Source organism: Stegostoma tigrinum, chromosome 5, assembly GCF_030684315.1.
Source record: "Stegostoma tigrinum isolate sSteTig4 chromosome 5, sSteTig4.hap1, whole genome shotgun sequence".
Classification (NCBI taxonomy): Eukaryota; Metazoa; Chordata; class Chondrichthyes; order Orectolobiformes; family Stegostomatidae; genus Stegostoma; species Stegostoma tigrinum.
In genome coordinates this window covers 53622528-53648291 of record NC_081358.1, presented here as the reverse complement: position 1 = coordinate 53648291, position 25764 = coordinate 53622528, and the positions used below count along the sequence as shown (strand labels likewise).

Here is a 25764-nt window from a genome sequence, read left to right as displayed (position 1 = left end):
GAAGTGCTTTTCATGAGCTTACTTATCCATGCTAGCCTGCTTTTGTGATCCTTTACCAATAAAGAGATGGTCTAGTGATAATACCACTAGGCCTATTAATCCAGAAGTCCAAGAAATGTTCTGGGGAGCCAGGCTCGTACCCTGTGATAGTAAATGGTAGAATTTGGATTTAATGAAAATCTAGAATTAAGAGTCTATCGATGGCCATGAAATCATTGCTATTTGTCAGAAAAACCCATATGGTTCACTAATATCCTTTTTATGAAAGGAAATCTGCCAACTATGCCTGGCTTGCATGTGACTCCACACCCACAGTGATGTCTTTGTTTAACTGTCGTCAACACAATAAATGTTGTCCAGGCCAGTGACATCCATGTCCTGTGAATGAACGAAAATCAATAATTACGTCCCCGTGACCTGATGTCAGGTTTTGTACTTGAAAATCCGATGTTTGTTCTTTTAAACTGATTTGGCCAGTATCAGACCCAGGTACCTTCTTACTAGATATTTTGATTCTCAGCACATTTATCTCAGGAAAATATTGACAGTGACCTATACCACTATCTTTCCCAGAGTGCAATGGGGTGCAGAAAATGTTTTAAGTTTTCTTCCCCCACTTGCTCCCACTGTTTGCATGGCAGTGATTATTACTGTGAGGATGCCCTCAGCCTTCCAATAAGTTAGTGTTGTCTGACATTTGTTACCTCCAGTACTGGCCATCATACTCATGACACAAATATTTGATGCAACCTTTTAATGTACTCATTTTGTTTTTCATCCTGTGCCATGTTTCTAGGTGGATGAGTTGCATGTGCCCATGAAAAATTAATTTTATTTTTACAATTACAGAGCTTGCAAAGTGTTTAGTTTAAAAGAATTAATTAAACATCTTAACAATTGGTTCCAATTTATTTGGAAAAGTACTTGCATTTTACAGTGGAGTGATTCACAAAAGGTGAAAATAACAGTCCTGTGCACACAGGAGTTATCATTGGACAATCGCTAGGTTTCCACTGTACCTACCCATTGAGGTTCATAACATCGACGTTGTAAATTCACCATTACTGATCGTATGTACACTATCTAGAATTAGTTTTTAAAAAAAGGAAGCTGGAAAAGCACAGTGGCTCAGTGGTTAGCACTGCTGCCTCTCAACGCCAGGAACCCAGGTTCAATTCCACCCTCGGGCGACTGTCAGTGTGGAGTTTTCACATTCTGCCCCTGTCTGCATGTGTTTTCTCCCACAGTCCAAAGATGGGTGGATTGGCTATGCTAAATTGCCCGTAGGGGTTAGGGATGTGTAAATTTAGATGGGTTATGGGGAGATGGGTCTGGATGGGATGCTCTGAGGGTTGATGTGGACTTGTTGGGCTGAAGGTCCTGTTTTCAACTCTGTTGGAATTCTATGATCGTTCTATGAATATTCATTAATCTGGATGAATGTCTAATGACTTGGATACATCTGTAAGAAAAATTACAGTTTGTTGACAGCCTGATTTTTATTGCAGGTTTAAAGACAATAGAGAAGATGAAATTTGGTTAGTAGATGTGAGTATGCACTTTTCTTTTGTGGAACTTAAAAAAACAAAATGCAGCCACTTAATACTCATAATTTTAGTATACCTTTTTTCCAATGTTGCTTGTACTTCTGATGCAGCAAAAGTAACATCACAGTTGAACGGTGATCTTTAGAAGACTAAGAGTAGTTTGTTTTTCGGTGAGATATTTGTTGTTTATGCAGGACAAGTTTTATTGATCGTTGGTATTATAATGCTTATCATATAACATTTGTGTGTGATTATTGAATTGAAAGGGTTAGATTGTTGCAGATAGTCTAGACTAGTCTGTGATCTAAATATGAGTGTGTCCTCAAAGATATACATAAGAAAACCTGTTTTGCCAACTTATGAATAACCTTTATATATTCATGTCACTGAAATTGCTGCTGATCATTTTGGAAATATTTCAATATCAATATATCTCTACATCCAAATCATGGGTGTGTACATTTTGTAAGTAATTTTAATGTTAATGTCTGAATCCATTTTCTTTTACTAAATAGACTATTGATCTTTTAGTATAACATCAGAGTAACTTTGATTTTTAACTCCTAAAATATCCTGATTTATATGGAGTGTTTAAAAAATGTATTTGTATAATACGTGAATGGTTAATAGCCCAGTGATATTTTTCGTTCAAAAATTCTTGCCCAAGTTAAAAATCCTGTACTCAATTTGAGTTTCTCAAAGTAATCAATTTAGGTTACTTCCAAACAAACTTATGCTGGATATTACTTCTGGTATTCCTCCATTTGTAAGCATTCTCAGGATGTAGCCTTAGTCTTTGGGTGAGGCCATTTGAGATCATCTGACACATCTTAAAGACTGACCAAACTGAATCTGGAAGTCTGTAATAAATGTCTCGTAGCAGTGTCCTTTTGCAAGAATATTTCTGCTCATGCCTTGTTTCCAGGACGGGCTCCTCCTTTGGAACTTCTGTTACCCTTGCAGCTTGTTGATAATGGGATCTTCCCTGAGGACTAGGTTTTAGTATGCACCAGCTGTAGTTCAGCATCAATTCAGGAGTAATGCTATGTACTTCTGATTAATTTTAATAAGACTATTCAGAAGAGAGAATTCTTCTTGAACAATTACTAATTCACCACCTAAAGCGTTGAAGATAACTGTACTGACAAATGACCAATATTTTTACCATTGTCATTTATATATATCTTGGTGCAAATTTTTATAATTCTGTCATATTTAGTGGATTGTTATTTTCCAAAAGTCAACTTAAGGTTAAATTTTACTTTCCTTTCACTGATTTCCTACACGGATTTAATCTTCAGTTGATATCTTCATAAATTGAACAGAATGTTCTGAATAAAACACTGTCTTTTGAAACAATTTTACACAACTGATGACAAAGAAAATAAAATTCAAAACTGTAGGGATTCTATGATCTATGATCCTGAATTGTTTAACCATGCAAATTAGGTTAACTATAATGAGTTGCAAATCTACACAAGGCGTCTGGCTCTAAGTGTTGCCTGGGAGACTTGTATAGATGAAGAATGATGGATTTTGTAAATGCCTCGGTTCTTGTACTTGCAGCACAAGTTCAGTTGACTAGTTTAAACAACAGTAGTCTTTTAATGCCTCCCAATTGACAATTATTTTGAATAGAGAAGTCCAAAGGTTTGTCACTTTTTAATATGCCATCCACTTCATAAGAGTCATTAGAGGTATTTAATTTTTGCAGTTGGTAATTTCTTTAGACTGAAAGCAACATCATCACAGATCCTTTTAAGAACATAAGAAATCAGAGCAGAAGTTAGCATTTGGCCTCAAGACTGCTATGCTATTCAATACTATCATGGCTAAATTGCTTGCATTTTGAATTTCATATTCCCTCCTACCCCTGACTAACTTTTTGATTTTCTTTCCCAATGGGACTTTATCAGCCTCAGTCTTCAAAATATTTAGTGGTCCCACCTCCACCACTTTGCAGCAGTAAATTCCAAAATCATACAGCTCTTAGAAGAAAATTCTCTTTTGTACTAAAAGTGAAGCCCTAATTTTAAAACAGTGGCCTTGGTTTTGGAATGATCCACAAGAGGAAACATCCTGTCCATGTTCATCTTGTCCATTCAGAATCTTGTACACTTTATTTAAGTCAACCCTTACTCTTCTAATCTCCAGTAGAAATAAATCTAGTCTATCCTGTTAAACATCATATGAATCTGGTAAATTTGTTTATAAGAATCTAGTAAATTTTGGTGCAGTCTTGTTGCTCGGAAAGGCCTGTACCTATGCTATCTTGTTTTTTGTTCCACCAGTAATGCCTCCATGGCATCCCCCATAATTAGAGGGAGCTCAGTGAAACAAATGCTAGTGTTGTTTTTGATGCTTGCTCCATGAGTATTCAAGCAAAATCCCCAAAACAATCAATTTTAATGGAGTGGACACTGCCAGAATGACCAAAAAAAAGTCTCTGCTTCTAGGTTGTATTTTCCTCACTCTCAAATGACAAACATTCATGAGACCTCAGTGCATCAGGTCAAACATGAACAAAGAAACCTCCTGTTGGTTACCAGGTATCACTCACCTCTCAGTTTATGAATTAACAAGCTGCTAGAGGAGCTGGTGGAGGTTGGTACAATTACAACACTTAAAAGGCATCTGGATGGGTATACAAATAGGAATGGTTTAGAGGAATATGCGCCATATGCTGGCACATGGGACCAGGTCACTTTAGGATATCTGATCAGTGCAGGCATGGAATGTAATAACTGACGCTAATACGACACTATCCTTTACAACAAGAAATCTTGAACATAAAAGGCAGGATATTATGCTGCACTTGTAAAGGGCACTTACAAACTACATCTCAAAAACTGCGGGCAGAAGGTTCTGTTTCTGTAATGTATAACTCTATGACTGTCTGAGTGCTTCCAGTGCATTTACATTATCGTGTAAATGAGACCAAAACTGCCCACGGTACTTGAGATTTGTGTAATTTGTTTTAAAAAGAAATTTGAGCCCCAACACTGAACCCTGGGGGATTCCAGCTGTCACACTTTGCCTGTCGGGCAAAGATCCATTCATTCATTCTCTCCGCTTCCTGTCAACTAGCCAACTTTCAGAGCTTGTTAATGTGATACCCAGTACATCATGAGCTTTTATTTTCTGTAATAACCTTTGAAGAACATTATCTAATACCTTCTGAAAATCAAAATAATTACTTCCACAGACTCCACCTCCAATACTTCAATAAATTAGTTGGACATGATTTCCCTTTGAAACTATGCTGACTTTTGCTGAGTCCCTTGAGTTTTGATAAGTATGTAGCCATAATCTCTTTAATGATCAATTCTAACACCTTACCCTCGACAGATATCAAGCTACTGGCCTGTAGTATCTTGTTCTCCCTCACTCTCTCACAGCACCCCCTTCCCAAACAGGGATGTTATAGTTGCTAATATCCAGTCGAATAAAGCATTCCTTGAATCTAGCGAATTTTGGAAAATTTATCTCCAACGCAGCTACTATCTCATTAGCTGCCGCGGGCAAATCCGATCTGGACACCGAGATTGGCACCCTGCAGCTCTTCTGGCTTGTTTAGTACTGTAATGACCACATATTTTTATTTTTGTTTTTATTTCCTTGTTGACTGAAATAGGAAAGGGATTGTTTTATAAGCCAAGGCTTGTAGAAGACTGACTACAGAAGTGTAAACAGCAGTTACAGTTTCTTCAAGCATTAGAGATTACTGTGGATGAGTGGGAATTGGGTAGTATTTGCGAAGGGAAATTTGACTGGCAGCAAGTAGGTCATTGTCTGTGAAGTGGTGATGAGTTATTGATGATGATAAAGGCCTTCTGCCTGCCAACAACAGTGATTCGTTGGCTGTTAGGTAGCTGAATGGCTTGAAGATGTGAATGACATTATCTTACAAATGTTCAGACATCCAAAAAATGTTACTCTCTGTGTTTATCTCAACATTTAAAAGAAATCGAAAGCTTGAAGAAAGCAAGTTTATTTTCATGTGAGTTGCTATAAGCTGTTGCTTTTAATTGATTAGTCAGGGACTTCTTAAATTATGAACCAGTCAGCCTGAACTTCACATGCCTACAAGCAAGTGGAAGAAAGGACAGGAAGAAGACGCTCAGGAAATTCTGACAAACAAAAGGAGCATCTTGGCAAATCTTGTTAACATGGACCATTGAACTGCCATACCAGTTTTTCACTCCATAACACCATTAATCTCGTGTTGCAGTCCTCAGCTACTCGACAGAAAAGATTCTTTGGCAACATCTGTAATTTTCATACACATTGGAAATGCTACAATTATTGCATTGCAGAAAACATTTAAATTCATTTGAGCAACATTACATGAGGGAAACAATCTAGTAAAACCTGGAAATGTTGTTTGAAGGAGTGATGAAATAATGATTGAGTTATTCGTGTGGGCAATACCCCCCACAACTCCAAATTCATTTTGATGCTAAAATTTGCTTTGACACAATCATCAAACATGTATGCTGCACAACTTTCCTGTGCAGTAATCTCACTGCTTCACTTAGCATTGTGACGGAGTCCAAGGTTTCAAAGTTTATATTCGTAGATGCTAATAGGTCAGAGAAACTGAAAGAGGGATTCCCTAATCAAATTATTAGAGATCATCTGTAGTTAATACCTTAGTTCTGATCTGTCCTGTGAGTGAAAACCTATGTTTACCTTATCAAAGCCTTTTGTAAGCTTAAGAGAAATCTGTCATGTCACACATAGATCTTCCCTCTCTTAATAAAAGAAAGATCTCTAGCTTGTTTAATCTCTCAGTTCCAGTATTACTATACATGGTTTAAACGCTTTCTCTGTGGTGTCTTTCTTGCCCTAATTCAAAGACCAGACTGTTCACCACACTGAAAAACAACAGTAGATTCTTCAATTTTGTTCACCTGTCCTTTCCATTTGAATGAGATTTGGCTCAAAAACAAACATACCTTTTCTTTTAGAGGGCAAGATATTTAATCTCCAATGAAGTTTTAAGTTTTAATGAAGCTGAGTTTCTCGCTGTTCCGAGCCAATCTTGTGTGCTGTCGTTTTACTGGTTTTGGCTTTGAAATCAATATTCCCAGTTTTATACTTCAACCTAAGCTTTAATTTATTTGCAATTATCAAGCATCAGACAGTTCACAGATTTACAATATGGTGTAGAAGTTAGAGAATTCTGAAAAGCCAGAGCACGATATTAATGAAAGGTTTGGTGATGTGCAGATGGGATTTGAGGGAAAAAGCCCATGCACTTTCATGCTCCCCTGATATCCTCTTCGCACATTGAATGTAATTGCTTCGCGAAGACTATTACCTCAGCAAAATCATTGCCATTTGCTGATGTAAGGAAAGTAAAATGTTTGATGGAGTTGAGCAGTTTGATCTAATTAGTTAACATGTTAAAATTTGTTCTGTTTAAGTGAATTTATTTCCCCGATTCTTCTCCAAAATGAATAAATTATCCAGTGCTAATGATTTGTGTTTGTTTTAGTTCTATGCACCTTGGTGTGGCCATTGCAAGAAGTTGGAACCAATATGGGATGAGGTAGCTGCTGAAATGTTTACCTCAGGCTCTCCTATAAAAGTGGGGAAGATGGATGCAACAATTTACGCAGGTGAGGTGCGCCACAGTATGCCTTGTATTGATACAAAGAAATGTACGAGAAATTACTCGATTTCACTCAGCCACATTCTCATCTAAAATAATGTTGCATTTCAACTAGGGCTACTACTTTACTGAAACCAAATCTTAATATTCTGGGGTTTTTTGTAGTTGAAGAAACATAGAAAGTAGGAGTAGGAGGAGGCCATTTGGCCCATGACCCTGCTCCACCATTCTTCACAATCCTGGCTGATCGACCAAATTGGTAGCCTAATCCTGCTTTCTCCCCATAATGTTTGACTGTATCTTTCAATTAATTAATGTGTTGCTTTCAAGCTGAGCACACTATGTAACTTCTAAAGTTTAGAGTATAATGAAGGCAAATAATTATTTGTAAAACAAATCTGATCTATAAATTTACATTTATTAATTCCTCAGGCTAACATTCTCCTGTACAGGCCACTATTTGCTGTCATATTTCTGATATATCTTGCTCTACATGCATGCAACAGCTATGATCCTGTGGACATCAACCTGACATTGCCAATTCAGTCACTTTTTTTTCTCTCCCCACAAAATACCCATGATGCATTATACTGCAAAATGAAGTTATAAATAATGCTTTCATTGTCTTAAGACACAAGGAAATTGAATGTTTTCTCTTCTAATTGAGAATCAATTAACCTTTGCTTTTAACTTAAAAACATCACCACATACAGAAAATGCTGTTGCTGTGTTGATCACTTCTTCTGGAAAATATTGCTGCAAACTGAGTAGCTCACAGACAGGTTGTGAGATTTAAAAAAAAATCTCTCTCCCTATTCTCAGCACTTGTCTGTAAACAGATGATGGTTTTATTTTTTTCTTTCCCTTTTATTTGAAAGCAGTGGGATATTTTCCCTTCTCTCTCTCTCGTGGGCTCTGATTTGATTTTGCAAAGACCGTAATAGCACTGTGGCAAATCTTAAAAACAGAAGGAGGGTTTATTTCACACCCTCTGAGATGAGGGGAGGGAGGAATGCTTTGCTGGGCATCTCAGATACCGATAACAAACATGCAACAAAAAAAGGAGCTTACTTATTTAGATAATAAAGTATGAAGCTGGATGAGCACAGCAGGCCAAGCAGCATCTCAGGAGCACAAAAGTTGACGTTTCAGGCCTAGACCCTTCCCAAAACGTCAGCTTTTGTGCTCCTGAGATGCTGCTTGGCCTGCTGTGTTCATCCAGCTTCACACTTTATTATCTTGGATTCTCCAGCATCTGCAGTTCCCATTATCTCTGCTTACTTATTTAGAAACCACTTACGTACAACGTCCTTAATATTTAAAATGGAGTCTAAAACTCCAAAGTTGGTGTTAGCAGTTTGGAATACCTTTGTGGCCATGGTTGGTTAACTACCCAACAGTTGAGTTGTAGGCTTTTTCTTCTCTTTAAATCCATCTTAAAAAATCACCAGAAGAGTTTTTGCCAAATCTTTGGTAATTTGGATGAAAGAAAAACATTACTTGCAGGATGCACGAATATAGTTTTTGGCAGCTTTTTACAGGCCCGTTTTTTGTTTTCCTTTTGTAGCCCAGAATCAGCAGTGTTGATATTCAGATGTTACTTGGAGCATCTTGTTTTGTTTTTGATTTCCAGCGGAAGTCCTTTCGGTTTCCACTTTAATTAGTTCTGTTTCTGACAACCTTGATTTAAGCTGGCTGTTGATAATGCATATTTTTTTAAATGAAATTTGTAGTAACCAGTAATTTGAGGTAATCAATGCACATATCACAACAAAGCTGGAAAATAGTGCTCATAAAATCTAATCATTAGAATTAAGTGACTTTAACTCCAGCGTACCAGCTCTTTGCTATAATTATGTAGTGGCTGGCATGGTGGCACAGTGGTTAGCACTGCTGCCTCACAGCACCAAGAACCCAGCCTTGGATGACTGTGTGGAGTTGGCATGTTTTCTCCCTGTCTGTGTGTGTTTCCTCTGTATGCTCTAGTTTCTTCCTACAGTCCAAACACATGCAGGTTAGTTGGTTTGATCATGCTAAATTGTCCATAGTGTTCACAGATGTGCAGGATGGGGGAGATTAGTCATGGTAAGTGTGGGATTTTAGGATTAGGGTAGGGGGGTGGGTGGGATGCTCTTTCGCAGGTCACTGTTGACTCAGTGGGCTACATGGCTTCTTTCCATACAGTAGAATTTCCAAGATTCAGTGCTGATTCCCTAAACTGTTAGTGTTTCAGAATCATATCTTCTAAAAGAAAACAGTTGAGCTGAATACTGCAGATATCATGTGTCCAAGCTTCCTGGGTGAAAAGCATGGTCAAAGTTATAGATTGGCATTATGGATAGTCAGCTGTATGTGGCTTATTTCAGGTGTTAAGTCATGAAGATGTCTTGAAGATTGGTGTAATTTGCAAGTCTGTTATATAAAGCTTTCTGCTGCAGACGATTGATTCTGTAGCAGATTATAGAACAACAGTCAGCTTTACAAGCCCATCAGGAACTACATGGGAGTAGATTTTCTAGCTGACGTTGACTTTTGAGGGGTTTTCCATGAAATTATTGCCAAGACCACTCATGAATATAGCAGATATCTTTGTGGGGCTGTTTGGTGTGTTTTTAAAACAGTCACAGTATTTGTGATTGGTTTGGTATGCTGCAGACACCACACCCCTTCCATCCTGCACCTTCTGCTAATCAAATCTGTTAAATATAGAGTTCTGTGATTGTTGCTGAGTCCCTGGAGCATGGTTTTCTCTGGCATTAGACAGACCTCATATCTTCACATGCAAGAAGTAAAAATATGTCCTTAGGGATGCCATGTACAAATTTCTGATTAGACGGGAGACAAGTGTACCCAGTGTCATCCTCATCCTGATGGCCACCTTTGTGTAGACCATCAGTTTGCAAACATCATGTGTCACTAAGTACTCTGGTTCTCCCTGTCCTTTGTGTTGTAAACAGTGTAGCTGGTCGCATTATAGCAGAGTGCTCCAAGGAATTGAACCCTACAGTGCTACCAGTCAATTTTGAAAAAGTTTGTGCCGTTAAACATTTTTGACCACAAGTCCATCATGCACGTAATATCCTCCAGGCCATCTGAGGAAAGGTGAATATTGACCCTGTTAGTTGGCTCCCTGAGCAGACTGCCAAAGTAACTTGGCAGAATGCTTTATCATCAGAATTTTCCAACAGGTACTAAGACTTAGCTTGGATGGTGGTGAGAAGGACAAATGTTTCATGCGCACTTATCCAGCAACAGTGCATGCTGCCCCCATGACAGCTGCAGTGGCAAAAAGATTATCACACATTTTCTGTGATGTTCCTTTGCAAAGAAAGTACAGTGAATGATGCTGTAGTTTTTGTTGAGGTTTGTCCTGAATAGCTCAGTGAGCCTGTGCACTATTGCCTGATCTCTGGAACACATGTTGAGACAAACGTTAACTGTGCCTGGAAGACCATCAACACAGCTCTTTGGCCTACCTGAAACTTGTTTGTCTTCCAGTGCCTGGAGTTGTCCTTGACGGACTGTGCAGACTGGAAAATTCCCAAGGTTCAGGACTGTGTACTGAAGGATGCATTAAAGCTTGGGGCAGCAGCGGTCGAGATGCATTAGGGAAAGGAAATTCTGCTATAATATCCGTAATAGATATGCCATAATGTCTATTAATTTACAGAACCTTTTTAAGTTTCTCTTGGAATGTGATTATTTAAATGTTCCAATTTTGAGTTTGGATCAAGAAACCTACTTGCAATGCTCAAATGAAAAATATGGTACTTTAATATTTTTTCTGTAATATTTGATTGTTTTGCAATCTACTTATTGAAAATGTATGAAGAAAGTATACTTCTGCAAAAAAATGAAGGTGAGATTTGGCATTGTTTATTCTCACTTGGTGTTCTAAATGGGGAACTACAATCTTTGTTTTTCAAAAACAAATCCAGGAATTGCTGGAAAAACTCAGCAGGTCTGGCAGCATCTGAGGAGAGAAATCAGAATTATTGTTGTGGGCCCAGTGACAATACTTTAGAACAATTTTAAAAAAAGTTGTTCTAATTGTAATCCTTGTGGGGTCCAAAGAGTTTTAGTAACTGCTTTCATAGCTTTTAGTTTAGATTTTTATAGTTTAATTAAATGGAAACTTTTTAACTATAAGTTGAGGTTACTACAAACTATATCCCATCTTTCAGATCACCTACAGTCTCCATACTAAGTAAGCAGGTTTCCATTTTAAACATAGTTATTCAGTTACGTGTACAGTTATTTCATTCTGAAATTGAGGTGCTTTTTGGGTAATTTTGGAGGTAAAAAAAATTCCTGCTGTTTATTATTTAAGCCATATTGCTGTATCTGTCCTGCACATTGTAATATCTCTTAAAATCCATTTAATTCATATTTAATGACCAGCTGAATGCTCAAATCTTTTAAATGAAAGCCCAGCAATGAGCGATGTGCTAACTCTTGATCCTGTAATACTGTGAGGCCATAAATCTGAGTTCGATGGACATGTTGGCGCTGTAAAATTTAGCTTTAAATATGCTTTAGTTGCACTCCCTCATTGAACAGTGGAAAGAAGCCAAATTTAGCAGTATTTTCACGTCTAGCTACTGTTTAATTCCCCACTTTCATGTTGTACATTCAAAGCCACTTCCTCTTGAATGGAAAAATAGTTGCATCATTACAGCTAATGTTTCGTGTAATTTTCGCCTTGTGTGTGGCCTAATTGTTGCACCATGCGGTCTTGTTAACCAATGCCATGCATACCTGCATCTTAAAAGCACTGCTATTTGTGTGAGGTCTATTTGTCCAGTTTCAGTGAGTTTTTCAACTTAAAGGGAGCATTGATGACAAGTTTAAGCTTTTAAAAGGGGGATAATTTTAAAATTTTCAAGATCTGTGTAGAAGATCAGTGACCAGTTTTAGTCAGGTTATTTTGATGTGCACACTTTGACTAAAATTATGATTTTGAACAATATGGAGATTATTGAAACAAATATTTGCAGTTTTGTTTTGCTTGATCTTGTATGCAACAGTAATTGTATTACTTTGTAAAATCAGTGTAAAAAACGTAATTTTCTGCACTGTTCAATATTACTGCCATAAAGTAGATGTTTTCTTACTATTTTTGAGTTAGAGGCTGACAGTTTGGATCTTGGTGGCTTAAAAAAGAATTAATCAGCCTCACTGGTTATGTTCCCTGTAGGCCATTCGCATCAAAGGAAACTTGGTGTTAATGCTCTAAAGGATATTCATTATGTCACAGATGCAGAGGTAATTGTTGTGATGTGTTGTCACATGCTTGAAATAACTTCTATCCCCTTATTTATCTGAAATATTCTCTTTTACCCCTCTGTTGTGCTTGGCAGGATCTTTGTCAGACACGTTTTCTGTGATTTGTGTCTTCTCCCTCACCAACAGCTGTGATAATTTCTGCCAACCTTACTTGTTTCTGAATTCAACACATTAAGCAGATTATTGTCTGCTATTCTGACACTTTTGTATCTTCCACCCCATTCCACTCCACCAATCTGTCAAAGGGATCGTCCTTGCCATGACAGTCCTGGTTCACTCTCTCACCTCAATCCTTGCTCTCATTAACACTTGCTAATTCCCTTCCCCCATATGACTATCCAGGACCTTGGGTAACAAACAGTTAATCCACAAATAGCTATTGACCTTTCACCCCATTTCCAAGCGAGCCTGTTACCACTCCACATCTACTAGGAAAGACAATAGGGCAGGCCTTTATTAATTCCTGTAGCCATTTGTGGACTGGATGCCTGTTGTTGGTATCAGACTGAATCAGATTATAATTAACTGAGCTAACCAATCCACAAACTAACAGCTTTGATTGCTCCTGTATGTCTGCTGTGCTCAGTTGGTATCACTAATACTCTTCAGATCAGAAAGTTGTTGGTACAAGCCATATTTTGAAAACCAAAAGCTTGTTGACAACCTAAGTGCTAAGGGACTGCTGCACTATTGGAGGAAGCCATTGTTAGGGTGAGTCATCAAACTGAAAACCCATCTGCCTCCTTGGATGTAAAAAAGGGCACGATTTCAAAAGAACAGAGTGACCCCCAGTGCCCTGACTAAAAATTATCCCTCGATCAATGCTACATGGACAGGTTATCTGAACATTCCCACATTGCTGTTTTATGAGACCTTGCCACAGGCACATGGGCTGCTGTGCTTCCTACATTACAGCAATGACTACATTGGGTGTATAAAACACAGGAGCAGAAGTAGGGCATTCAGCCCATCAAGTCTGCTGCACTACTCTGAGAGATCATGGTTGATCTGGTTATCCTTAACTCTAGTTCCCTATAACCCTTGGTTTCCTTTTTTATTAAAAAAAAACTAAATCTGCTTAACCCAGCCTCTATAGTCCTGTACAGTAAAAAAACCCTGCAGATTTACCACTATCTGAGATGAAATTTCTCCTCCTCTCTGTCGTAACTGGGTGACCCCATTACTCTGAGATTGTGCCCTCTGATCCTGTGCTGACACACAAGGTGAAACAACGTCCCCACCGTTTTTGAAATATCTAAGAATCTTTGAAGTTTCGATGGGGTCGCCTCTCATTCTTTCAATTTCGGTGAGTTCAAGCTCCTCCAACTTACTCAGTCTACACAAGAAATCCCTCCGTACACACAATCAACTCAGTGTACCTTTGCCAATGCCAGTATATCTTTCCTTTGTGAGGACCAAAACTGTACACAGCATTCTAGGTGTGGTCTCATTAGTGCCTTCATATACTATATGTAAGACTTCCCTATTTCAAACTCCATTCCCTTTTGACATTAAGACTAACTGTCCATTTACCTTCTCATTACTTGATGGGCTCAAATACTAGCCCTTTGTGATTTATGCACAAGGACCCCATGTGCTGCAGTTTTCTGCAATTTTTCTTCATTTAAATAACAATCTTCAACTATTCTTGCCAAACTGCATAACCCCACATTTTTCACATTATATTCCATCTGCCAAGATTTTGCTAGGTCACTCAAACTGTATATCCCTCTGTAGACTTTTGTCCCATCCTCACTACTTGCCTTCCCACCTCTCAGTTATATGCAAAGTTGGTAATAGTAAGTTCACTTCCTCATTCAAGTCAATAAAAGACACCATACACATATAAGTCTTTCTTTTTTCCTTGTGTGAAATGATGATTTATATATGTTCGCTCCTTTCTTATATTGGATTAACTGCACGGGGAACAAAATGCAAATGAGGTGACTTGCATTGAGCAACTACATTGTGTTTCCCCTTGTCACCCAGATGCCTCCCATGTTGTTTGCCATTTCAATTATTTGCTGATTTCTACTTTGAACTTACTGTTGCACTGTCCCAGTAAGGCTCAAGTTAAGCTTGAGGCCGAATCATTTTACTAGACACTTTGAAGCCCAGTTGGCTTACTGTTCACTTTAGAAAATTTCGATCTTAACTAATATTTCCATTTTTCTCTCTTGAAATCATAGCTGATGATTTGATGTGGTGTGCTGAAATTTTAGGGGATATGTGGTTAGGAGCAGATGTATTTGGGTTATCTTTTTGGAACATTTTTTACTGGTGGTATATCCTGAGACCTTGGCATTATTTTTTTTTCTGGGCAATATCCCAAGCATGACCATACAGCAACTCAAAACTGTCTACACAAATCTGCCTGTCTAAATTGTTGGGTTTAGTGGTAGTTTGGGGGGGAAACAAATTAGAGGCACCAGACACAAATCAGATGTGTCTACCATGAACAAAACATTGGTGAGAACTCTGCTCCAAAACCCCTGTAGCTTTATCAAATTATTTTTTCCTTATATATTTGTTGTTTTCTGTGCAGTTCTGCTATTTCACCCTCTGTGTACATCTTTGGAATGTTAGTATGGTGGAGTGATATTAAGGGTTAAGATTTGTAGGTGGAGGTTTTATTAGAAGAACCAAAGAATACCTCTTGGGAGTGAACTGCGTTCAGTTCTGGTCTCCTTGCTTATAGGAATGATGTTGTTAAAGTTGAAAGGGTTCAGAAAATTCTTACAAGGATGTTGCCAGGGTTGGAGGGTTTGAGCTGTAGGGGCTGAATAGGCTGGGGCTATTTTCCCTGGAGCGTCGTAAGCTGAGGGGTGACCTTTATAGATGTTTATAAAAATGATGAGGGGCATGAATAGTCAAGGTACTTTCCCAGGTAGGGTAGCCCAGAGCTAGAGGGGAAAGATTTAATAGGGATCTCAGGGACAACCTTTTCACATAGAGTGGTACATGTATAGAATGAGCTGCCAGAGGAAGGGGTAGAGGTTGGTACAGTTACAATATTTAAAAGGCATCTGGATGGGTATATGATTCGGAAAAGTTTAGAGGGATTCGGGCCAAATGCTGGCAAATGGGACTAGATTTATTGAGGATATCTGGTTGGCTTGGATGAGTTGGACCAAGGGGTCTGTTTCTGTGCTGTACAATGTGCTGTGACTGTAAATACTCAACAGTCTAAACTCTTGGCATCTGCAATACATGGCATGATATTTTGCTGGCACATTTTAATGCAATACTTTGAGAGTATGCATGATTTAAAATATTATGATTACATAAAATAGTACGTTGATCAAATATATTTTGGGTCTTTAAATTTCTATTTGTACAGAATTACCTTTTGGGAGCTCGTTGGAACCATTCACTTATATTAACTGAAGCAATTCTGAATCAGAGTGTAATAATTAAGGGACTGTAAGGGCTCTTGTGGCGCAGTGGTAGTATCCCTGAATCAAGGGACACAGGTTCAAGTTGTAGTTGTTCAGAAGGTGTGCAGAGCTTAACAACTCTGAGCAAGTTCATTACAAAATAATAGATAAAGGGAATGTATCTTGAGGAAGCTTTGATCATAACAACAACTTGTATTTGCACAGTGTTTTTATTGGCATAAAATGGCCCATGGTGTTTTTGTGGTGCATTATAAAACAAACATTTATGCCAAGCTATATAAGGCAAGGGTGGAGCAGCAGGCTTGTTCTAAAAACTAATCTTGTAGGAATCTCTTAAAGGGGAAAAAAAGAGCGAGTGAATGTGAGCTGGTGAGATATGGAGAGGAAATTCTAGATTTCAAGGACTTGCCAGCTGAAAGCGCAGCAGTTAATGATGGAATATTTAAAATAGGCATGCACAAGAGGCTATAAATGTTGTAGGATGTGGGTATGGATGAAATTAGAGCTGGAGAGGTGAGATCAAGGAGAGATTTTGAAAACTGGTGTGAGTTTTAGAATGGAAGAACTGCATGACTGGAAGCCACTATAGGTCATTGAACATGGTAATAGGTGAATGAAATTTGGTGCCAGTTAGTACATGGAAGCAGAATTTTGGGTAAGCTTGAGTTTACACATGATGGAATGAGGGGCCAGAGTGCATTGATATATGAAATAATGAAAGAAAGAGTTTTGTTTATTTGTTCATTTCAGCCACAGCCGAGCTGAAGCAGTGTTAAGTGGTGCTATACAGGCAGAAGTTGGTTGTTTTGGTGTTGGTACGTATGTATGATCAGAGGCTTGTATCAGGATAAAGAATGACACCAATGTTTGAACAACCCAGTTACCATTTTTACATAGATTTGCCTCCTGAGTGTTTAATTTTGAGGAAATTTCTGCTCATTCAATCTTGGATGTTAGGCCAGCAGTCTGACAATTCAGCAACTGTGGAGAAGTTAAGAGAGGTCATGGTGAGGTAGAACTGGATGTCTTAAACCTTTGTGTAAAAACTAATGCTCTAGTTTTGATGATGGCTGCAAAGGGCAGAATTTAGATGCAAAACAGGAGGGAGCCAACAATAGCTTTTGGTGGCCCAGAGTTAATGGGGTAGGACTTGGAAGAGAAACAATTGCAGGTGATAACTCAACTCAAGTTATGATTGGGTAGATAAAGATGAGGCCAAAGAAGATGATGGAACTCTTCATTTATTGGGAACAAAAACAGAAGTTGCTGGGAAGGCCCAACCGGTCTGGCAGCATCTGGTGTTGACTTGGTATTGACTTCCCGTTTGGCTACCCTTACTTTCATTGACTTCTTGGAAAGAGTTCAGCGGGAGCACAAAGAATGAGTTGGACACTTGAGAATCTGTGTTTGGGGAGAAAAGTAACAAAATGTGGAGAAACAATCCATTTATTTTAAAATTTTGCAAAGCTCCATAAAGTTTACATGAGGCAATTAAACTTCAAACAGTGGATAATATGTTCCTCAAGTGTTTTGTGTTTAGATTACATAAGTGGATTAAACTCTCATCAGATGCTGATATTGTGTTGATTCACTAATTTAAAAAGAAACATGGCAAGTATTGAGTTAATAAAAACAAATTGCCAGTTAAGTGCTTGCATGCAAATTAACTCTTGTTTAAATTGTAGATGTGTCAACTGTGGGACGTTGTACAATGCTGTGTGACATCTGCTAATTGTACTATTTTAGTATTGTGCAGAATGAATTGAAAACATCTAACTCTCTGTGGGGCTGTCTTTTAATGAGAAGAGAACTGTTTCTTGTACATAACATTTTAATGTGAGAACGAACCGTGTCAATATTATGGAATTGTTGAGTTTTGATAGAGGTGTTTAGAGAACTTTGGGAAAATTTTGAATTTTCAACGTTCTGTTGCTTCTTCACGAAAGCAAATAAAAGGACCAAAAGAATCCATGACTCTTTAAATCATACTTTCTTTGATGGAATGGTTGGAGCTGATTACATATTTCACAAGTCTACAGTATTACACAGTCTTCTGTAGATTATGTTGCATTGGTTACGCATTATCAATATGCTGAGTCACAGCTACTTATTAGTTCAAGAAAACATGCAAATTTTGAAAATTATAATCCAAGTTAGCCATCTAAATAATTCAACTTGACATGTTCATTGTGCGCACATTTGGAGTCATCTGTAATCGTATTTGAATGCAAACTTATAAACATTCTATATTTATAGAATTTGAAGTGTTGTGAAATTTATGTGACAATTAACAAATAATTCAAATTCTACTTGAGTGACTGGTCTTTTTTTTGGGAAACTGCTGGTCACTTTGCAGAAATTATCTAATAATTTCTAAGATTATTCATGTAAACATTTCAGTGAAGTAATTTACTTTTGACATTAGTAAACCAATGCTTCTGATTTCCAATTCATCAGTATCCAACTAAGATGGAAAATTATTTTTCGGATCATTTTGTGTCCAAGCATTGCAATCTCTTACTATCTGAAACTGGAAATTACATCTTGTAACTGGACAAGTAAATTAAGTCTGGAAAGTTCTTGCACCATTTATTTGCATTATCTCAAAGCGGTTTCATTTCAGTTCCTTTGTCTGTACCTTCATAATATGAAACTCTGGTTACTTCATTCTTCACCTCCTGTTCAAAGACTAAGCACTGAGTTCTGGTCAAATAATTAAGCTGAAGCTACAGAAATATTCTTCAGCTCTGTTAATGCAGTTTTGTAGCCAGTCAAGCCAAGGTGTTGGATTACAAGGTGTGGAGCTGGATAAGCACAGCAAGTCAGGTAGCATGAGAGGAGCAGGAAAACTGACATTTCGGGTCTGGAACCTTCATCAGAAACGTTGTCTTCATTCAGCTCCACACCTTGTTATTTCAGACTCCAGCATCGGTAGTTCCTACGATCTCCAAGGTGTTAGATTGCTGTTAGAGGTGAAAATCTTAACTTTTGTTCCTCTCTCCTTGCCATAAGCCATCTCCATTTGAATTAGAAATTGCTGTAAAAGCTCAGCAGATCTGGCAGCATCTGTGGAGAGAAAGCATAATTAATGTTTTGGATCCAATTACCCTTCTTCAGATCTGAATTTTGAAGAACTTAGTTCTGAAGAAGGTTCACTGGACCCAAAGCATTTATTCTGCTTTCTCTCCACAGATGCTGCCAGACCTGCTGAATCTTTTAAGCAAATTCTGCTTTTGTTTCTGATTTCCAACATCTGCAGTTCTGTGGGTTTCCATTTTATTTAGTTCTGTTTCTGATAATCTAGGTTAGAATGGCTACTGATAATGCAGACTTTTAAAACTAAATTGAATTAACCAGTAATTTAAAGTAATCAATGTAAATATCACAACAAAGCAGAAAATTTGTGCTTGTAAAATCTCTGATGATTTGAGTTAAGTGACTTTAGCTCTTGGGGTGTAACATATCAGCTCTTCCCTATAATATTGTGGGCGGCATGGTGTGGCTCAGTGGTTAGCACTGTGATCTCTCAGCCCCAGGGATGCAGGTTCAATTCCAGCTTTAGGTGACTATCTGTCTGTGTGGAGTTTGCATGTTCTTCCTGTCTCTGCATGGGTTTTTGCTGTGTGCATCCATGACCTCCCACTGTCCATACGTTAGGTGGATTAGCCATACCAAATTGTCCCATTGGCTAGGTGGATTAGTTGTGGTAATAGGGTTTAAGGGATGCCCTTGGGAGGGTTGGTGCAGACTCGATAGGCCAAATGGCACCTATTTGCACTGCAGGGATTCTATGATTCTACAGTAAATTATCAATATAAAGAACTTAAACTAGATTTGTATTGTCTCTCAGTGTGATTCATTGCAATTAAATTTAGCTACCCTTCTCTTAAAAGAAGGGCACATATTTTCTACTTGCATTCCAGTTGGTCTTCTGAGAATTGGATGTTTTTAACTATTCCATAAGAGTGAATGGTGCAATTAAGGTTGGACACAGATGCACTAGTTGGCATTCTCAGTGGGATTTAATTTTACCTTTGCATGAAATCATTGGTTTCACTCTTTGTTAACTAGGGAATTGGATAATGAGGCAACACGTATGTTTAAGTTATACAACTTGCATCTATTCTTACTGTTCCATTCTTTGGGTACCACTTAGTAGGATGAGCCCAGAAGTTGTTAGTATTTGATTTATTGCAATTTTCAACACTCTTTGATCTGTGGGAATCAAATGTTCCATACAAAATATACTGAAACCTCTGTGTGCCAACTTTATTCCAGTTTGACTAAATGTCAGTATCTCCTGCTTTATGCTTAATGCTGTGGTCAGATTGTGTTTTTTCCCTTTGTACAAAGGGATTGATGACTTAGTCCTGAGTAAAATGTAGGCATATGCTGAAGAGTTGCAAAACAGCTGGAAACCTAATGACTGTATGATTCATTGTACCTGTTCCAGTGATATTTTTTTTTCCATTTTCTTGAAAAGTTCAATATAACAGCAGCTTCACCTTTTAATGAAATGAGCCGTTCCTTTTTGAGGTTTTTTTTTCCTGATCAGAGCTGAAAGGGCAAAGTTTAGTTTGTCACTTTAAAGAAAATTGTTTCAATGATAGCTTTAATCCAATGAAAATTTAACAAATACTGTGCACTTTTACCTGGAGAATATTTCCATTTCCAAAGCCTTGCTTTTGTATTAGCAAAGTTGAAAGATTTATATCTTTTCATGGGTGGAAGACGGTATGTTGATTAACCTGTACAATATGTGAAGAGAAGAGAGTGTTATGGTTACTCCCAAACTCACTGAATTTGGCAGTTTCTTAATTCAAGAGAGAGCTGAACACATCTTCTCAAGATCACAAGTTTCTATGTAATTCTTTGTGTGCCTGAACAGGCAGCTCCTTGACTATTAAATCTTTGGGCACATGGAATAGGATATCATGTGAGGTTATGGGATATGGAATTCGGGATCTTCTACTTCTTTTCAGCTGTGAATCCAGTCTGCCTCATCAGTAATACTGTTTTTTAACTCAAACCACGATGCAACACGGTCCCACTAATTAATGCCAATGCTGACATGCTTCAAAGAGAGTTTGTGTTTTTTGAAGTGTTTGCCTTCTCCCCCACTGGAATATTAGCCATTTGAGAGTTGAGAAAAAAAGGACTTGGCAGGGGGAATGCTTTTCAGGCATTTGAATGTCCAATCAACTAATTATAAAGAAATTTGCATCACTCCTTATGGAGATGGTTTCAGGAAGGGTCCCATAGTTCTCTACTCCTCCTTACCTCAGTGAATGGGTAGATGTGATAATGGAGGCATTGCTCATAGAATTCCTCAAGTGCTCGAGTGTCACGAGTGCAAAGACCAGCAGTCGATGTAGCATAGGAGTATGGTGATAACAGCTCACTTACATTTAAGAACATTTGCTCACTAATGGAGGTCTGACAAAAATTGACTGCTATGGGTTCATTGAAGATTGATCTTCTACAAGCTCACCAGTGGTGTCCTTTTGCAGATAGCTGCTACAGAGGTATGGGAAGTGCTAAACCTGTTCCAGAGCCCTTCAACATATATGGGAGGTGGAACATTTGGCTAAGTGTGAGTTAATGGTTTTGTTTTGGCAACATTCAAAAACGGGCTAAGTGTCTTATGTCGAACTGAAGAGAGACAATGACTTGCTGATCTTGTGCAGAGTCATTCATAACAAAATAGCCATCTGCAAACTGTGATTCTGTATGTCTGTGGTAGTCAGCTTAATTTTGCCACAGATGGCTGAGATTGCAGTTTGCTATCAAAGCAGTATTTAATACACACACCAAAGGATAGTTGATCTTTTCAGGCTTAATAACTATTGTTAGGTAGATTGTTTAAAAAAAACATACAGGTTATCATAACATAAGTAGGAGCAAGAGTACACCATCTGGCCCATCGAGCTTGTTCCACTATTCAGTAAGATCGTGGCTGATCTTTTCATGGACTCAGCTCTACTTAGCGCCTTGTTCAGTATAATGCACAATTTCCTTACTGTTCAAAACTCTGTCTTTGCCTTAAAAGCATTCAATGAGGTAGCCTCAACTACTTTACTGGGCAAGGAATTCCACAGATTCACCACCCTTTGAGTGAAGACATCCCCCTTTAACTCATTCCTAAATCTGTTCCCCCTTATTTTGAGGCTGTGCCTCCTTGGTCTGGTTTTCTCCCCCCTACTACTATTCTGTTTATTCTCTTCATAATTTTAGATGTTTCTATCAGATTTCCAACCCCCACCCCTTTATTCTTCTAAATTCCAATGAGTACAGTCCCAGTCTGCTCAATCTCTCCTTCTAAGACAACCTCAATTCTGGAATTACCCTAGTGAACTTCCTTTGCACCCTGTCCAGTGCCAGTACATCATTTCTCGAGTAACGAGGAAAAAAAACTGTACACATCACTCCAGGTATGATCACATCAGCACCCTATACAACTGCAACATAATCTCCCTATTTTTTAACTCCATCCCTCTCGCAATGAAAGACAATATTTCCATTCACCACCTTAATTATCTGCTGCATGTGGCAACCAACTTTTGTGATTCATGCGCAACGGTACTCAGGCCCCTCTGCATGCTGTGATTTTTCGCTGTTTAAATAATAGTCCATTTTGTTGTTATTCCTCCCACAATGGATGACCTCATTTACCAACATTGTACTCCAACTGCCAGACACTTGCCCACTCACTTAATCTATCTATATTCCTCATCAGACTTTGTGTCTTCTGCACGCTTTGCTGTACCACTCATTTCAATGTCATTTGGAAACTTTGACAGACCAGACTTGGTCCCCAACTCTAAATCATGTATGTAAACTGTAAATAATTGCTACCCCAACATCGATCCCTGAGGTACACCACTAGCCACTGATCACCAACCAGAAAAAGACCGATTTATCTCCAGCCTTTAATTTCTGTTAGATAACCATTCTTCTGCCCATGCTAATATGTAATCCGTAATGCCACACTCCTTTATCTTATACAGCAGCCTTTTGTGGAGCACCTTGTCAAATGCCTTCCGGAAATCCTCTTGAAGAATGCCTTTTCTTCTTCAGATGGCTTAGGAAATTTGGCATGTCCACAAAGACCCTCATCAACTTTTACAGATGCACCATAGAAAGCATTATATCTGGGTGCATAATGGCCTGGTACAACAACGCTCTGCCCAGGACTGTAAAAAAAACTACGGGAAGTTGTGTGCACAGCTCAGACCATCAGGAAAGCCAGCCTCCCATCCATGAACTCCATTTATGCTTCTGGTTGCTGTGAAAAGACTGCCAACATCATCAAAGATCCCTACCAGCATGGTAATGCTCACATCCAACCTCTTCCATCAGGCAGAAGATACAGAGCACATGTATTAACAGGTTCAATAACAGCTTCTTCCCTGCTGTTATTACCTGCTTAATTGACCTCTTTAATTTAAAACAATTGTTGATCCTGCTTTGTGCATCTCTTCTGCAGCTATATCCTTGTATGCTTTGCTCTAAGCACTTTATGACCTAGTGATAATGGGAACTGCAGATGCTGGAGAATCCAAGATAACAAAGTGTGGGGCTGGATGAACACAGCAGGCCAAGCAGCATCTCAGGAGCACAAAAGCTGACGTTTCGGGCCTAAACCCTTCATCAGAGAGGGGGATGGGGAGAGGGTTCTGGAATAAATAGGGAGAGGGGGGAGGTGGACCGAAGATGGAGAGAAATGAAGATAGGTAGGGAGGGATAAGTCAGTCCAGGGAAAATGGACAGGTCAAGGAGGCGGGATGAAGTAGTACGTTGGAAATGGAGGTGCGGCTTGAGATGGGAGGAAGGGATGGGTGAGAGGAAGAACAGGTTAGAGACGCGGAGACAGGCTGGGCTGGTTTTGGGATGCAGTGGGGAGAGGGGACGAACTGGGCAGGTTTTGGGATGCAATGGGGGAAGGGGAGATTTTGAAGCTTGTGAAGTCCACATTGATACCATTGGGCTCTAGGGTTCCCAAGCAGAATATGAGTTGCTGTTCCTGCAACCTTCGGGTGGCATCATTGTGGCACTGCAGGAGGCCCATGTCGTCTGATTATTGGGAGGGGAGTTAAAATGGTTCGCGACTGGAAAATGCAGTTGTTTATTGCGAACCGAGCGGAGGTGTTCTGCAATGTGGTCCCCAGGCCTCCGCTTGGTTTCCCCAATGTAGAGGAGGCCACACCGGGTACAATGGATACAGTATACCACATTGGCAGATGTGCAGGTGAACATGTGCTTAATATGGAAAGTCATCTTAGGGCCTGGGATGGGGGTGAGGGAGGAGGTGTGGGTATTAAGCAGATGTTCACCTGCACAGCTACACTTGCCCCCACACCACCTCCCTCACCCCCATCCCAGGCCCCAAGATGACTTTCCATATTAAGCAGATGTTCACCTGCACATCTGCCAATGTGGTATACTGTATCCATTGCACCCGGTGTGGCTTCCTCTACATTGGGGAAACCAAGCGGAGGCCTGGGGACCGCTTTGCAGAACACCTCCGCTCGGTTCGCAATAAACAACTGCACCTCCCAGTCGTGAACCATTTTAGCTCCCCCTCCCATTCCTCAGACGACATGTCCATCATGGGCCTCCTGCAGTGCCACAATGATGCCACCCGAAGGCTGCAGGAACAGCAACTCATATTCCGCTTGGGAACCCTGCAGCCCAACGGTATCAATGTGGACTTCACCAGCTTCAAAATCGCCCCTTCCCCCACTGCATCCCAAAACCAGCCCAGCCTGTCTCCGCCTCCCTAACCTGTTCTTCCTCAAGCCACACCTCTATTTCCTATCTACTACCTCATCTCGCCTCCCTGACCTGTCCATCTTCCCTGGACTGACCTATCCCCTCCCTACCTCCCCACCTATACTCTCCTCTCCACCTATCTGGTGTGGGTATTAAGCAGATGTTCACCTGCACAACTACACTTGCCCCCACACCTCCTCCCTCACCCCCATCTTTGGTCCACCTCCCCCTCTCTCCCTATTTATTCCAGAACCCTCTCCCCATCCCCCTCTCTGATGAAGGGTCTAGGCCCGAAACGTCAGCTTTTGTGCTCCTGAGATACTGCTGGGCCTGCTGTGTTCATTCAGCTTCACACTGTATGACCTATGTCTTTTTTGCTATGATCTGCCTGTACTGCTCATAAAACAAAACTTTTCACTGTACTTAGAATAAAATCAAATCAAATCCAGATACACTGCATCTGCCGGTTCCTCATTGTCCACCACGTTCATAATACTCTCAAAGAATTTCAGTAAATTAGTTAAACATGACCTACCTTTCATGAACCAGTGTTGTGTCTCCTAATGGAACAATTTCTATCCTGATATCCCGCTGTTTCTTCCTTTATTATATGTATTTTCCCCACAACAGAAGTTAAGCTAACAGGCCTAAAGTTACCCATCTTCTGTCTACCTCCCTTCTTAAAAAGTCACACAGTCTTGTTTAACCCTTATTTAGATTTTGAGGTCATCTGTTTTGATCGCCCACTCAAGACAGTTGCAGTAAATTCAGTATAAATCATTTACAAGTTGTGGAGAAGTTACTTTGACATAAAAATGTTTGGATTGTTTTCTGCAGAGCCTCAGTTTGTTGAGTGAAATGCTTTGCTTAGACTGGTGGATGAAATGAAGAATTCCTGATGGTGCTTTTGATATTTTCCTTGGATTTGTATGAGAACAAAGACCATCAGACATCCAACTGAAAAGTTTGAAATGGCATTCTATCTCCGAAAAGAAGTTTCTCACGGAATGCTGGTGATTTAGGAGAATGTGTCAGGACTTTTCCTGCTATAGACAAGAGGGAAATGCCTCCTTCCCCATCATAATTTGTTACCCCTCTTAATGGTTACGATTGTCACATTCTTAATGTAGGCAGGGATTTTGTT

The 25764-nt window shown here is 39.3% G+C and overlaps 1 protein-coding gene across 2 annotated transcripts in view; it reads left to right on the top strand.

Annotated features, from left to right (window-relative positions):
• The window catches only part of LOC125451721 (protein disulfide-isomerase TMX3-like), a 133572-nt gene that overhangs the window by 18845 nt on the left and 88963 nt on the right, over window positions 1-25764 (top strand). For both annotated transcript variants that reach the window (XM_059646002.1, XM_048529257.2), the window contains exons 3-4: window positions 1509-1548; window positions 7048-7171. In XM_059646002.1, coding sequence (XP_059501985.1) covers window positions 1509-1548; window positions 7048-7171 — 164 coding nt within the window. The remainder of the gene's footprint in view (window positions 1-1508; window positions 1549-7047; window positions 7172-25764) is intronic.